The sequence below is a fragment of the Myotis daubentonii genome, chromosome 4, assembly GCF_963259705.1.
Source record: "Myotis daubentonii chromosome 4, mMyoDau2.1, whole genome shotgun sequence".
Classification (NCBI taxonomy): domain Eukaryota; kingdom Metazoa; phylum Chordata; class Mammalia; order Chiroptera; family Vespertilionidae; genus Myotis; species Myotis daubentonii.
Genome location: NC_081843.1, coordinates 58495845 through 58510560, shown reverse-complemented (window position 1 = coordinate 58510560; position 14716 = coordinate 58495845). Strand labels below are relative to the sequence as shown.

Genomic DNA, 14716 nt, shown 5'->3' with positions numbered 1-14716 from the left:
GAAAATTCTTCACTCCTGCACATTGTGGTCCAGCTGGGTGCTCACACCCGCTGCTGACGCTGGCCCCAATCACTCCATGCGAACAGCAGGTGTGAGCAGGGCCAGTGCTGTCAGCATGTGGGAGTGGCAGAGGCAAGAGCGGGGCTGCTGGCAGACAGGGGACCAGAGGCCGCGGTGGAAGGGGCCGGGCAGGGGCACAGAGGATGGGCCGAGACCCGCCCCTGTGCCCACCGCATCATTGCAGCCCAAAGTTCCTTTCAAGGTGCACGCATTCGTGCACTGGGTCCCTAGTGCAGCTATAAAAAAAAGGATCCATTAACCTTTGAGACAGCATGGAGGGACCTGGAGATGGTTATGCTAAGTGAAATAAGCCAGTCAGAGAAAGACAAATATCACATGATCTCACTTATATGTGGAATCTAATGAACACAATAAATTGATGAGTAAAGTAGAACTAGAGGCATGGAACAGACTGACGAATCTCAGAGGGAAGATGGGGTGGGAAGATTAAACAAAGAACTTACATGCGTATATATATTGCCCATGAACACAGGCAATAGGGTGGTGAAGGCCTGGGGTGGGGTGGGAACCGGATGGTGAGAAGCAAGGGTGCAAAAAGGGAGGGGGGGATCTGTAATACTCTCAACAATAAAGATCAATCAATCAATCAATCAATACACTAGTTCTGATTTACTAAAATGCTCTTTTTAAAACCTGCTGACCAATACAGTAATGAAACTATAGAGAAAAATTATGTTTGCTTCCCCATAATTAGGAAAGGCTGACCCTACCTTTCTTATTAATAATAGGATTATAATTGAAGAAAGTAAGATATAGTGGATATATGTAGGCACCAAGTTTGTTTTCAAGAGCTTGTTTCACCTAAAATTCCAAAGAATAAATCAGTATTCCAGAAAAATTATTTTCTGATTTAAGATATAATTACTGAGCCTTTTATTACAGAAGCTCATATAGAAATACCCAGTGATAGAATGTCAGATTTATTTATAATTGTCAGCAAAATAGGAATTGAATAAGTTCTGTTTTCATCTAGTGTGAGAAAACTCTCAAAATCAGTATGAACACTTAACAGGGAAGTTAGAGATAATTCACAAAAATATGGCTATCCTGAGTAATTGAGTGAAGAAAAGTATGTTAAACATTAGTACTCACTTAAATATCTTATTCCATTACCATAAAGAAAGTATATTCAAACTCACATATTCATCCTTAAATTTCTGACTGCATAATGATTTCAGTTTTATGGTTTCATATTCTTCAGTGAGTAACATTTAGTAGAACTGGTTCAGTTCACTCTTATATTAAAGTATTCATACTTAAACCATAAATTAAATGTTCACTATAAGTTTGCCAATCCCAACATATCCAAGAACACGATGTGAAATGTATTATGCCTAATTAAAGAAACTCACCTTATCTCCAGGACCAAAGAGGAATTGATTTTCCAACCTTCTACAGAGTGCTGGAAGATTGAAGAGCCAGCCTTTCGAATGATTTTATCAGAACTATTGACAAGGGATCGACTCAAATACAATTCACCATCTCTGAAACAAAATAAAAATGCCAGCTTGGTGAAAATAAGAAGCATTTGTCTAAGTAGCATAATACATTTGATTTAGATAACTAGTGACAAATAGTAAATAGAACTTTTTCTACAAGTTAGAAGAGTTCAATAACCATGATAAAGAGTATTATAAAGGTTAAGTGAATATGATTTTATCAGGGCAATCATTTACACTTATTCTTTTTGAAATAGAGCCTATTTCGTAGAGAAAAAGCCTTTGACAATAAAGGAAACGATCAACAAAACGAAAAGGCAACTTACCGAATGGGAAAAGGTATTTTCAAATTATACAAATGTTAATATCCAAAATATATAAAGAACTCATTCAATTCAACAACAACAAAAAAACCCAAACAACCCAATAGAAAATGGGCAGAGCATCTGAATAGACATTTTCCAAAGAAGATATTCAGATGGCCAACAGACATATAAAAAAAAAACATTGAACATTACTAATTTTTAGGGAAATTAAAATCAGAACTACAGTGAGCTATCATCTCACACCTGTAAAAATGGCTATTATAAGAAATAAGTGTTGGAGAAGATGCTGTGAAAAGGGACCCCTTATACACTGTTGGTGGGACTGTAGATTAGTGTAGCCACTATGAAAAAACAGTATGAAGATTTCTCAAAAATTAAAAATAGAACTAGCATATGATCCAGCTATTCCATTTGTAGTTATTCATCCAAAGAATATTAAAATACGAATTTAAAAAGATATATGCACCTCTATGTTTATAGTAGCATTATTTAAAATACAGAAGTTATAAAAACAGCCTAAGTGTCTATGCACAGATTAATAGATAAAGATGTGATATTCTCTCCCCCGCCTCTCTCTCTCTCTCTCTCTCTCTCTCTCTCTCTCTCTCTCTCTCTCACACACACACACACACACACACACACACACACACACAGGAATACTACTTAGCCATGAAAAATATGAAATCTTGAAATTCAAGACAACATGAATGGATCCTGAAGGTATTATGCTAAGTGAAATAAGTCAGATGGAGAAAGAAAAATACCATGTGATTTTACTCATATGTGGAAAGAAGAAAATTTAAACAAAACAAAGTAAAAACAAACTCATTGGTGGTTAGCAGAATGGATGGGTAGTAGGAAAATGAAATGGGTATAAGTGGTCAATTATATGGTGACAAATGGAAATTAGACCTTTGGTAGTGAGCATGCTGTAGTGTACACATATGTTAAACTATAATGTTGAACACCTGAAACTTACATGATATTATATACCAACATAAACCCTTGGTAACCAATAAAAGCCAATGCTATCTAGGTTTAAAAAAAAAAAAAAGAATCCTGAAAAAAAAAAAAGTAAAGGTCTTTGTGATATTTAAAGAAAAAAATAAATTCTCATCAAAGCCCTGTTCCAGTTTAGCCCATCCTTCCCCACTGTTTTAGACAATAGAGACAGGATGTTTTGCCAGTTCTTCTGCATCTGTATACTTGTGACTCCCAAGACTGTAATTTTATTTTCACAGAAGGCATATACACATAATGGAAAGAGCTTTTGTTTTGTAGTAAGAAGACCTTGGGATATCAGGTGATCTGGATATGTTGGTGATTCTATCACTTGCTAGCCTGTATGACCTTGGACAATATTTTCTTTCTAGGCCACTAAATCCTTATCTTAACTTGTGAAACTGCAATAAAATTATCTAATGTGCAATGACTTTGTGAGAATTATGTGGGACTCTGAATGTGAAAGTAATTTATAAAGCACTATTAACATGCTACTTGCTAAGATTACTTTGAGTCATCTCAACAAGAGACACTTTCCTGATAGTTGATGGTGGTAGGGAGACAGAGACTAGTGGGGAGAAAACTCATTGAGTAGTCATTATTACTGGTATTTTCTTGTACATTAAAGAAATTAACACTGCTACTGCCTTCAATCAGTAGTGTCAATCAAGTATCCCATGTGTCATGGTAGTAGCAGGGGGGCTGGAAATAATGATGATGGTGACAGGTATCTCTGATTACATTTATGCCATTGGAACAATAATAGCAGTCTAGATCACTGTTTAAACTATTTTCTTGTTACTTTATAGATGTAAAGCCAGACTTAGAGAATCTGAAAGCCACCTGTTTATGGCATAACCTTTTCAACATCTGCATTTATTTCTTTATATATTACCTTTTAAGTTTTAAGACTCTCAAAAGTATAATTTAAAAAATAGCATAACTATTTGCTCAATCAGAAAGCCTAAATCTGTTTATTACATAGGCAATCCTCTCCTACTATCAATGGAAACACTGCTTGTGTAACAGCTGTTGGATGAATTCTGTAATGGAAGTTTATAGTTTGGTATTTTGGTCTGCATTCTTTTTTAAACATGTATTTCCAATTTGAAGCAACTCAAGGCATGAGTTGCAACTACTCACTGTAAAATTTAGAACTCTGTAAAAAATAATATTTAAACTATCTTACTGATGAAAATGATACATTGGCATGCCTATATATGGCTAATAGTGACTGTTTTATAGCGGTCATTTAGGATGCAAGAAAACATAGGGAGCAATTTACTACTCAGTGGCCCAGAAGTCAGTTTTTACATTATATATCTAATGATAATAACTACATATGAATGAAAATGTGGATATACACAGAAGTTAATCTTCACACTTTCGTAGGTATGCCTTTAAGAGTATGACAAAAACTTTTACCATTTCCAGGGGTAGGAATCTTTCCAATCTTCATCTTGTTAATAACTGGGCTGTCAATATCATCTTTTTCCAACCATAGATTGCTATGATTATGATAATTATTTTCACCAATAAACTTTTATGGGAGAAGTAAAAATATGCACAGGCTGACATTTTAAAATACCCATGGAAGATTGCTATTGATACATTTTTACATGGCAGAATGATTGTTATGATGTGCGTAGCTGTGTGGAGCCTTTTCAGGACCTCTCAGATTTTAAAAAGGGTGTTTTTAAAGTTTAAATCAGATTTATATTAATGAAATGCTACTATGTTACTATTCCATTTGAATTATTTTCATTTAAATTGGTGATAAGCCACATTTCAGGTTTTTAATCATTGAATGCAAACAGCTGCAACTAGTTAACTTCTTGAAGTCAATGAAATTCCTGTGTGAGAGGGCCTGGCTTAGTGCAATCTGAGGCTCTGAAACAAATTTCTTTGTATAAAGTTAAATGGGCCCCAAGGGATTTTTCACTTGTGACTTGGTAGCATTCTATCTTAGAAAAGGCTTTTCCTTCCCGTGCATGCAAGGAGGTAACCACCCCCTCTACTAGTTTCTCATTCCATATCAGACATGATTGCTGAACAGCTGCGCTGAAAACATTTGCATAGGGCAGTGATGGCGAACCTTTTGAGCTCGGCGTGTCAGCATTTTGAAAAACCCTAACTTAACTCTGGTGCCGTGTCACATATAGAAATTTTTTGATATTTGCAACCATAGTAAAACAAAGACTTATATTTTTGATATTTATTTTATATATTTAAATGCCATTTAACAAAGAAAAATCAACCAGAAAAAAAGGGGTTCGCGTGTCACCTGGTTCGCCATCACTGGCATAGGGCTATATACAGTAAGATTCGACATGTTCCTCCACAAGGAAAACTACAAGACACATCAAGGAAATAATGTAGCATAAAGCAATATATGTAAGTTTCCCTGCTTGTATGAAGCTAAGAGAAGCCCTCCTAGATGTTCATCTATGCAATGCTAGTGACAGAAACTAATCAATAGTTAGGTTACTAATACTTACGAATATTTTTCTATTTGAAATATGAGTTGTCAGGCATCACTACAATTTATTAATTCTGTAGAATATAACACATATTAATTTCATTTCATGAAATTAGATCCCACCTCTACTGAAAAATTCTTCATGATTTGTTCTTTGAAATGAATGTGTTTCCTTTGGACTGGGTTAAATCTCCTCATTAATATAAAATTTTGAAAATCATTTAAAAGAATTTACATCCAAGTAAGCCTGAACACAAACTGCAGTCAGTTTTCTGTTTTCATTACCTTAGTGTCAAACAACTAAAAATAAAGATGAGAGATGTACTTCCTACCTCAACTCCCTGCTTGATGGTTGTTAGCAGAGCTCCAAAGGGGACATGTGAAGGGACATGCAGACCCTGGGTTTCCTGATCTACAAGAGTGTGTTCTACCCTAGGACACGCTGGAAGGAACTTTGCTGATAATGATCGTTTTCTAAGTAGGAATGCTTATCTGCATAGTCAATTCAGTTAAAAGTTTCAGAACTAATACTGGTAAGACAACACAAGGTACACAGTCAAATTAAAAAGATCTCTAGATGATAAGAAATGTAAGTTAAAGTTCACTTGTGGTCAACCAGGAAAATGGCATGTGGCACATTTTAAAGAATAACAATCAAAACAAATATTTTAATGATATTAAAGTTTCTGTCATACTCTCAAATACATTATCGCATTCAATAAGCATACACACACTGTTATCTGTAGGACACTTAAGGTAACACGTTTCCAATGACACCCAGAGAGCACTCACAGGGCCAGTGAAATCCTGGGCCAATTGCAAGGCAGGTGTCATTTTCCCATTAAGAAAAAAATGTTCATCAAGCACAGACCACTTCATGCCCTTTGAGTTCCACTTTATTAATAGGTTTGCCTAGAAGGGGATTTCCGTTTTAAATGCCCAATAATTACTTGATCTATTCTCAAACAGTCCCTTAGAAAAACCATGCTGCTAGTATTCCTGTGGACAGATGAAAATGTGGATGGTTGGTAGGAAAGTTGTGCTGGTGTTCTCCCTCCTTCTACGCGGAATGCCTGCTCAACCTGGTGCATGAGAGCAGCGCTGCACTGATTCTAGATGGGACTTGCAGTTAAGAAAGGCAGAAGTCCAATAGACAACGGAACTGCCTGCCTATTGAAAAATGGTAACAAGTAGCCTAATTAAGAATCTAGGGGGCTGTCCTAAGATGTGAGGAGTATGGAATGCCCTTCATTGAATCCACTCAGCCTACTCAGAAGGCACGCAGTGCCCCCCAAAGGTCAGACACTGCCTCCCTTACCCCACTTTAGAATACAGGTCTGGGCGCGAGGGCCAAACCTCCACTCTAGTTTACTCCTCTGGAAACTAGCCCCTCCACATGGCTTGCGTAGAGAATCAAGGAAATGATCTTTTGATGCGTCCAGCCCTCCACCTGAAGCACTGTCTGGGAGTTGAAAACGCAGTCATGAACTAACACCACAGGCGTTCCTGTTGAACACTTTATCCTGAAGAGAAAGGGGGAGCGCTTACAGGTCCTGGCTGTCCTGGCATTGCCGCTGGCAGCGCCACCTCCAAGGTCTCCGGGAAGCCCATGGCTGCGAGGCACTGCGCCGCGCCCCGCACACCGGTAATTGCGGGTTTTAATTAAGGAGGAGGAGCAGGGTGGCGGGAAAGCAGGAAAAGCGATGCTCTTTTAAAGGGACCGGATTCCTGCAAAAGGCTTCCCGTCTTCTCATCATTCTCCCACCCTCGCGGCCAGCTCTGGGGAGGAGGGGAGAAACCTCGTGTACACCTCGCTTCCCAGTGATCAACTCCAGCGCCAGTCCCAGCTTTCTCAGGGGAGCCGGGAAGAGACCGCAGCGCACCCCGCCAAGGGTGCGATGTGAACCCAGCCCAGCACCTAACCGCCGCGCCCGGCCGGCCCGCCCCCTCCCCGCAGCGTCCAGGGCAGCGCCCACCGGCCCGCGGGGTCCGGGGAGGGCCCCGGGAGCGACATCGCCCCTGACAGGAGGAGCGTGCTAGGTCAGTTATTCCCCCATTGGGACCCGACCCGGGTGCGCGCCTCCTTCCCGCCCGAGGCCCGGGGCGGGCGTGTGGGCAGCTTGTGGCGCCTCCCCTCGCCCCGCCCGCCCCGCCCACTCCTGCTCCCCGGGTCGCCAGCGGTGGGCCCGCACTCTGGGTCCCGGCGAGGCTTGGCCGCTTTGTCTGGGCTCAGGCTTGTCTTCGGAGCCCACCGGCCCGGCCCAGAAGGGAACAAAGAGCCTCCCCCACACCCCAGCATCCGCCTCGCCCCCACGCGCTGGTTCACCACCTTCCGAAAGACCCCTTTGTCTGCCTGGGAAGCGCAGGTCGGCCAGGGAAGCCCGCCACCCCCGCCCGAGGTCCTCCTTTCCTGACAACTGAGCTCGGTCTCATGTGCAACCCACCCACTCCATGTGCAAACGACCTCATCACACAGTTCAGCGTGGCCCCCGCTCCCCGCAGGAACAGACCCACTTAGAGGTTTGTTGATGCATTGCGACCATCCAGGCCATTCCTTATTAGCTTTTTCATCATCTTCCAGTTCCATTCGGCTGTGCTTCTGGCTATCTTAGTTTCCTATAAAATAGTAACTACTTCCCTCAGGGTAAGCCTGAGCCTTGTTCACTTAAATGCTCCTTACTTAGGGAGAAGGAATAGGAACAAATGGAGTGCATGAAGTTCGCGTGCCTGTGCACGTTTTAGCAGTCCTCTGCCACACACACACACACACACACACACACACACACACACACACACACACACACACACGGGGAGCGGGACAAGGATTCTACGTTTTAATAAATGCGGAGGGAAATAAAAACCGAGCGGGCAACGCGGGCATCTCTGCCAGTGACCAGTGTGTAGTTTCCCACAGCGGATGCCTCCGGATGAGGGAGGATTTCCGAAAACAGGACTTTGAACACAGTGCTTTGACAACCAGGTTCATATCCTCAGCAAACGCTTCCAAGCCTTGTAAAGCAACACAAAGTTGCAGCCACCCCGCTGGGTAAACTTCAAAGAGACAGAGGCCAGGGGCAAGGAGGAAGGAAGTGTGATATTTAGAGAACTTACTGGGGTGGAGGAAGATTTTGAACTCAACTCGACAAACTTAAAGAAAGAAAGAAAAAAAGGGCAGAAATATAGTCTGTTTGAAGCTACAGTACCCATGACGCCCCTGTGTTTTATCAACAGAAGAGCAAGTAAGAAAGTATCCTTGGTTGTACTGGAGTTTCTCATTCAAACTGAGATATACAGACCTACCCCACGCCAAAGAAGAGTAACGAGTGCAGACACATTTCCTGCTTTCCGGGCTGTAACTTCAGCCCTTCGGAAAGCCAGCTTTCCCTGGCATCGCCACAGCGATAAGATACAGAAGGGAGGGCAACCAGATGGCGAATAAAGACATCTCCCTTGAGTTCTGCCCGCGGATTAAAGGGACAAGGGCACACGTTCTTTGTTGACACTTCTGCAGTGACTTCCCCCTTGGCGTGCGAGCCCCGCCGCCAACACAACTGTCACGGCCACCCCACAGCAAGTTGAACTCTTCCCGGGAACACGCCTAGCGAAGCACGCACACCTCGGCAACTGCCTTTGTTATTTAATTCCCGAGACTAAACACACGCACGCTCCTAGGAACACACAGAGGACCCCAGCCTTCACTCTATTGTCTACAGCCACATCTCATTCCTGGCTTGACTTTTTTAAAAAAAAACAAAAACAAAAATAATAATCATATCCTGAAATGAAGCTTTGCATTTACCCGATGAGTTGCGTCTCCTGGTGTTCCTCAGTTCTTGCTATTTCTTTTGTCTTATAAAAGATCAGGAGCAGACTTATCGTGCAGATCGTCCACCTCTTCCTAACGGACCGCATCTTGGGTGCCTGGGACAGTAGTGGTTGCCCCGGTTCCTGCACCTTCTCTGGATATAAAAGCTCCGTGTTGGGAGATTTAGTCGCCGGAGGTGGGGGGCGTTATCTGTAAAACGCGAGGAGAGCGTGGAGCCGGGGTCTCGGGTGCAGGTCGCGGGGGTCCACCGCGGCCACGCTCACCCCGGTGCCGGAGCGCAGCCCTGCGCTCTCCCTTGCGGTTCGCGCCAGCCCCGCCGGGTCGCTCCGCGCTGCCTCCCTGGGGCTCAGATTTCTTTAACGACTAGACACCTTGTGCTTTGAAGGAGACGGCCGCTTCTGCAGCTGGGCTCGGGGGCGTCACTGGCCCTTCCCTTTTCCTAGCAGGGACATGATGAGCAAAACCAGCCAATCACCAGCGGAGGAGGCGGAGGCTGCTGCCGCCTCGCCTTGCCGGCGGCTGCTCGGAGAGTAGCGTTGCAGGCGCTGCCTGCGCTGTGCGGGGAGAGGAAGCCAACAAGCTCCTGGCCGTGCATGCACACGCACACACACTCACACTCACACTCGCGGGAGCCAGCCCTCCTGCACTGCGGGGAGAGCGAGGCAGGCAGCCCCACAACCCCGAAGCTCGCAGGAATGGGAGGCGCTGAGGGCGCCGGTCCGTCGAGCGTGGAGAGGGCGCTTCTGCTGCGGACAGATTAGAGAGGCTTCCTGGTGGCGAAATCGTACAGATAAAGAAGGGGTGTGTTGCAAGAAGGGTTCGCATGCTCCAAGCTTTTGAAAACACACAAATGCACGCACTTAGGCATCCGCATGCCTCTCAAATAGAGTGACTTGGGCCCGGGGGGGGGGGGCGGGGGGAGGTCGGGATGAAAGAGTAGAAAGAGGACGTTTTATAAACCGTGCATAGCTCAATCTGGAAAGTATAAATACACACACGCACGGATCAGCCTATTACCCCTCGGGGGGTGGCGGATGACCCCCACTCAGGATCCTGTAGGAAACAAATGATGACATTGGGCACGTTATGGATATTTACGTGACTCCCTTTCATTGTCATTCGGAAACTCCTCGCCTAAGTCAAGGAAACGTCAACCCCTCTTAAATTTCATTGAGGAGAAACAGGATTCTGAGAAAAAGCAATCACCAAAGAACTTAAAAAAAAAATACAAGTACACCCGCACACGTGAAGGAAAACAGGAACGAAGTTAGGAAGGGAAGGGAGGGAGGAGGGAGGGAGGGAGGAAGGAAGGAAGGAAGGAAGGAAGGAAGGAAGGAAGGAAGGAAGAAAGAAAGAAAGAAAGAAAGAAAGAAAGAAAGAAAGAAAGAAAGAAAGAAAGAAAGAAAGAAAGAAAGAAAGAAAGAAAGAAGAAAGAAAGAAAGAAAGAAAGAAAGAAAGAAAGAAAGAAAGGAGAAAGAAAGAAAGAAAGAAAGAAAGAAAGAAAGAAAGAAAGAAAGAAAGAAAGAAAGAAAGAAAGAAAGAAAGAAAGAAAGGAGGGAGGAAGAAAGAAAGGAGGGAGGGAGAAGGAAGGAAGGAGCTCTTCTTCAAAAGTTTCAATAAGTATTTATCCTCTGATTTTCACCCTCTCCTCCCTCCAACTGTTTCCTCACTTCTGATGCAGGGGCATCTTTCCAGTCCCCGGTTCCAGTCCGCAGCCTGAGTATTTCTCCACTGTCCTTTGGGCCGCACCCCTGGCAGGAGACAGTGCCTGGAGCCCAGGATTTTCACCAATGTACAGGCAAGGATCCCAAGTTCTTCCCCTCCCCTCTCCCCACCCCTAACTTGTCAATTGCAATCTTTGTTCCTTCAGGTTGAGCAGTGGCTCTTCTGCAGGTGGCAGGAAGGGCACCAGGTGTCTGACCTGTGGGGTCAGACCAAACCCAGGTTTAAAACCTCGGTACTTGGGTTCTGGCTGGGAAAGAATTCAGAGCAAGACCCAAACTGTAAGAGGACATTTGTTTAGTAAATTACAGAGGTAGAAGAAGTGATTCTTAGGATACAAATTATGAAGGTAAAGGACGGGCCCTTGGAAGTTGGGAGTGAGGAAGCTAATGGTAACGTGCCTGGGGCAGAAAGGGGGAGAGGAGGGCATGGGCAGGCTCCCTGGAGGCAGAGTGCACTGGGTCCTCCATCCTAGGAGTTTTAAAGGTAGAGATTTTAGGGGAGGTCCCAGGGAAAGATCTTAACAGAATATTCAGCACCCTTCCAGGTGTGTCTATTCAGGGTTGTGGTCTCCACGAATTGATTGGCATTATTCCATGCAGCTGGTCCTCACTTCAGCAGTGCTGGTTTTGTTGCTTATCTGGGTCTGGAGCTGAAATACAACTGAGGCTTAGATGTTATCTCTAAGAGGGAAAGGTCAGGGGCTCCAAACCACAAGACCAGCAGCAATAAGCTAGGGGAGGAAAGGTCACCCAGGGTGAGGTCCCACCCTACATTTTGTCCTTTGCTAGCCACCTGGGGCTTTCCACCCTGGTGACCTTTTGTACCTGGCCTACAGCAGCTCTAGCAGTCATCCACTCTTGCCCCTGGGGTTTACACCTCTGCAAACCAGAAGTGGTGAGGCCCACCACCCATCCTATGCTGGAGGAGAGCAGGAAAAGGAGTTATAAGTTACCAGTCCCCGGAGGGCTTAAAATAATGATAACCTCTAGCTGCTTTTCGTAATAGGAAACCAGGTCCTCACCAATGTCTGACATTCTTTGCCTAAGGTTTGGGAAGTTAAGAACCAGCCTCTATTCACAGCAGAACAAACTAGGGAACTAGGGGGTTGGGTCTAAAATGCTCAAAGGAGCAAGTAATTATGAGCCTTTATTGACACTACAAGTGGTCTGCTGGGAGCCTTTCGAGTTTATTGATGTTGAGGCAAATCTCCCTTGCATTAATGCATCTCTATCACACTGACTTCTTAACTTGGAGAAACTGCAGTAAAGAAAATGCTTATTTAAGTTAAAAAGGAAACTTAGAAGGGGAGGACATGGGCATCGCCTGGTTAGGATGCTAAATTCTTAGGTGAACTTTTGATTTTGAAACAGGGAACAAATAAATTTTGGATTTTAAATAAAACGCCACTCACTGATGGTGATAGTGTAATGTGCATCACTGAAATTTATCCAACATATCTTGAGCAAGTACTAAAAGGCAGGCAATATGGAAGACATCTGAACATACAGATGATTAAAATATAGCATCCAGCCAGACATGAAGTTCACTCACTCGGGGGGTGGGGGAGGGGGGGGGGCAGATTGTAAAACAAATAAGTTGCAATCTGGCACCATGAGTAACAGCAGCATTTGAAGCATGTACATGGCATCTAGGAAAGCTACTGAGTAGAAGCAGAGGTAGTGTTTCAGTTTTGGGCAGCAAGGAAGGTGAGCTTCCTGAGGGAGGGCACAGATAAATTGGGGTTTGCAAGGCTAAGGAGTAAGCCAGACAGAGGGAGGTTAGGACATAACAAGCAGAGGAAAGAGCAGGTGCTTTGGGGAACTGTGGAGTAGTTCAGTCCTGTGGGAATAGAAAGTGGAAAGGAAGAGGAGTAGGACAAAGGTTTCAGGATGAATATTCTACAGCTCCACAATGCCAAGCTGTCTCTTCTAATGGGAAAGTTGCAACAAGAAAATCTGCCAGAGGAAATTGGGTTTGATTCCTGTATGAAGCTTTAAGTTAAATTAGGGGAAACTGTTCACCTGGCCCTAACAGAACAAAACAAACACAACAACAGCAGAAGAAAAGCACACCAAGTACTAGTTATAGGAACACAGAAAACGTAAACTTCTAGTAGGAGGGGGGGGGGGGGGGGATGAATGCCTGAATTCTATAATGCTGCTATTTCTAAATTCCTTAAGCATGGCACCTTTTATATTGAGGTAAACACTTCTGAATGATTGATAATGGATCGGTAAGACTCAAGAGCTTCCACTTCCCATATTTGAACACTTTAGTGTTTAGAGTGTATTTTAGTGTCATTTGTCTAATATTATTAAATTCATGAAATATGCATCTGTATTTGCCAAGTTAATAAAAAGCATACAGGCCAACACTTGGTCTAAATCGAGGACAGCCTGGTTCTTCTCAATAGGCAATTAGGTATAAGAACCGTAAATATAAATGTTGTGTAAGAAATCATATCCACACAAGAGTCTTTTGGGTTCACGTCTTTGAATTAGAATGGCTGTTTTGATGATCCTGAAAAATTCAAGTTGTTTCTAAATTTCCATTCTATCTTTGTACTTAAGTTCTTCAATAAAGAGCACACATTTGTCTTTATTCAGCACAATTCTGCAATTACACAGCACCCTATGAATAAATAATGAAAATAATGGCAGCTGCTTTTAAAATGCTGCTTTATCTTTCAACTTAATGTAAATCATGTTTTAATTGCGGCCTGTGCCCTCAACTTTAGCTAGGAATAAGTGGGTAGACATTTGGAGTTTCATAGTGGGGTTTTTAATGGCCCATGACAGTTTTTCTTAATAAACTATTTTTAGAACAGTTTTTGATTTACAGCATATTGAGCAGAAAGTACAGAGACTTACCATATACCCTCACCTCCAACATACACAGCTTCCCCCACTCTCAACATCCCATATGAGAGCAGTACATTTGTTAAAATCAACGACGCTACATTGACATATCATTGTCACCCACAGTCCATAGCTTATTTTAGAGTTCACTCTTGGTATTTTACATTCATCCTATGGACTTTGCTAGATGTGTAATAACTTAAAAGTATTATACAGGGTAGTTTCACTGTTCTAAATATCCTCTGTGCTCTGCCCTCCTTCCCCACTGACTCTTAGCAAACACTGATCTTTTTACTGTCTCCACAGTTTTGCCTTTTCCAGAAGTCATATAGTTGTAATTATACAGTATGTAACCCTTTTATATTGGCTTCTTTTACTTAATAATATGCTTTTAAAATTCCTCCGTATTTTTTTTCATAGCATAAGCGCTCACTTTTTTTCAGTGCTGAATAATATTCCATATTATGGATATACTGCAGTATTTATCCAAATGCCTACTGAAGGAACTCTTGGTTACTTCTGAGTTTTGGCAATCACAGAGCTGCTATAAACATCCATGTGAAGTTGTTTTGTGTTGACTTAAGTTATCAACTCATTTGGGTACATACCAAATGAGTATAGTAGCTGGTAAGATTGATGGTAAGACTATGGTTAACTTTGAAGAAACCTGTAGTGTCTTGCAAGTAACTGTACTATTTTCCATCCCACCAGCAATGAATGAGAGTTCTTGTTGCTCTACATCCTCACCAGCATTTGGTATTTTCAGTATTTTGAATGTTGACCATTAAATAGGTGTTTAGTGGTATCTCATTATTGTTTTAATTTGCATTTTCCTGAGGACATATGGTTTGAAACATCTTTTCATATGCTTATTTGCCATCTGTGTATCTTCTTTGGTGAGAAGTCTATTGAGATCTTTTGCCCAATTTAAATTGGGTTTTTCATTTTGTTACTGCTGAATTGAAGAGTTCTTTGTATAT

At 42.8% G+C, this 14716-nt stretch overlaps 1 protein-coding gene across 1 annotated transcript in view; it reads right to left on the bottom strand.

Moving 5' to 3' along the window:
* Positions 1–9581, bottom strand: part of ST8SIA4 (ST8 alpha-N-acetyl-neuraminide alpha-2,8-sialyltransferase 4) — a 97718-nt gene extending 88137 nt beyond the window's left edge. Inside the window, exons 1-2 of the mRNA XM_059694018.1 lie at positions 9127–9581; positions 1434–1565 (exon numbers count right to left, since the gene is read on the bottom strand). Of these exons, the coding sequence (XP_059550001.1) occupies positions 1434–1565; positions 9127–9239 (245 nt within the window). The 5' untranslated portion in view covers positions 9240–9581. The remainder of the gene's footprint in view (positions 1–1433; positions 1566–9126) is intronic.
* Between the last annotated feature and the right edge of the window lie 5135 nt (positions 9582–14716).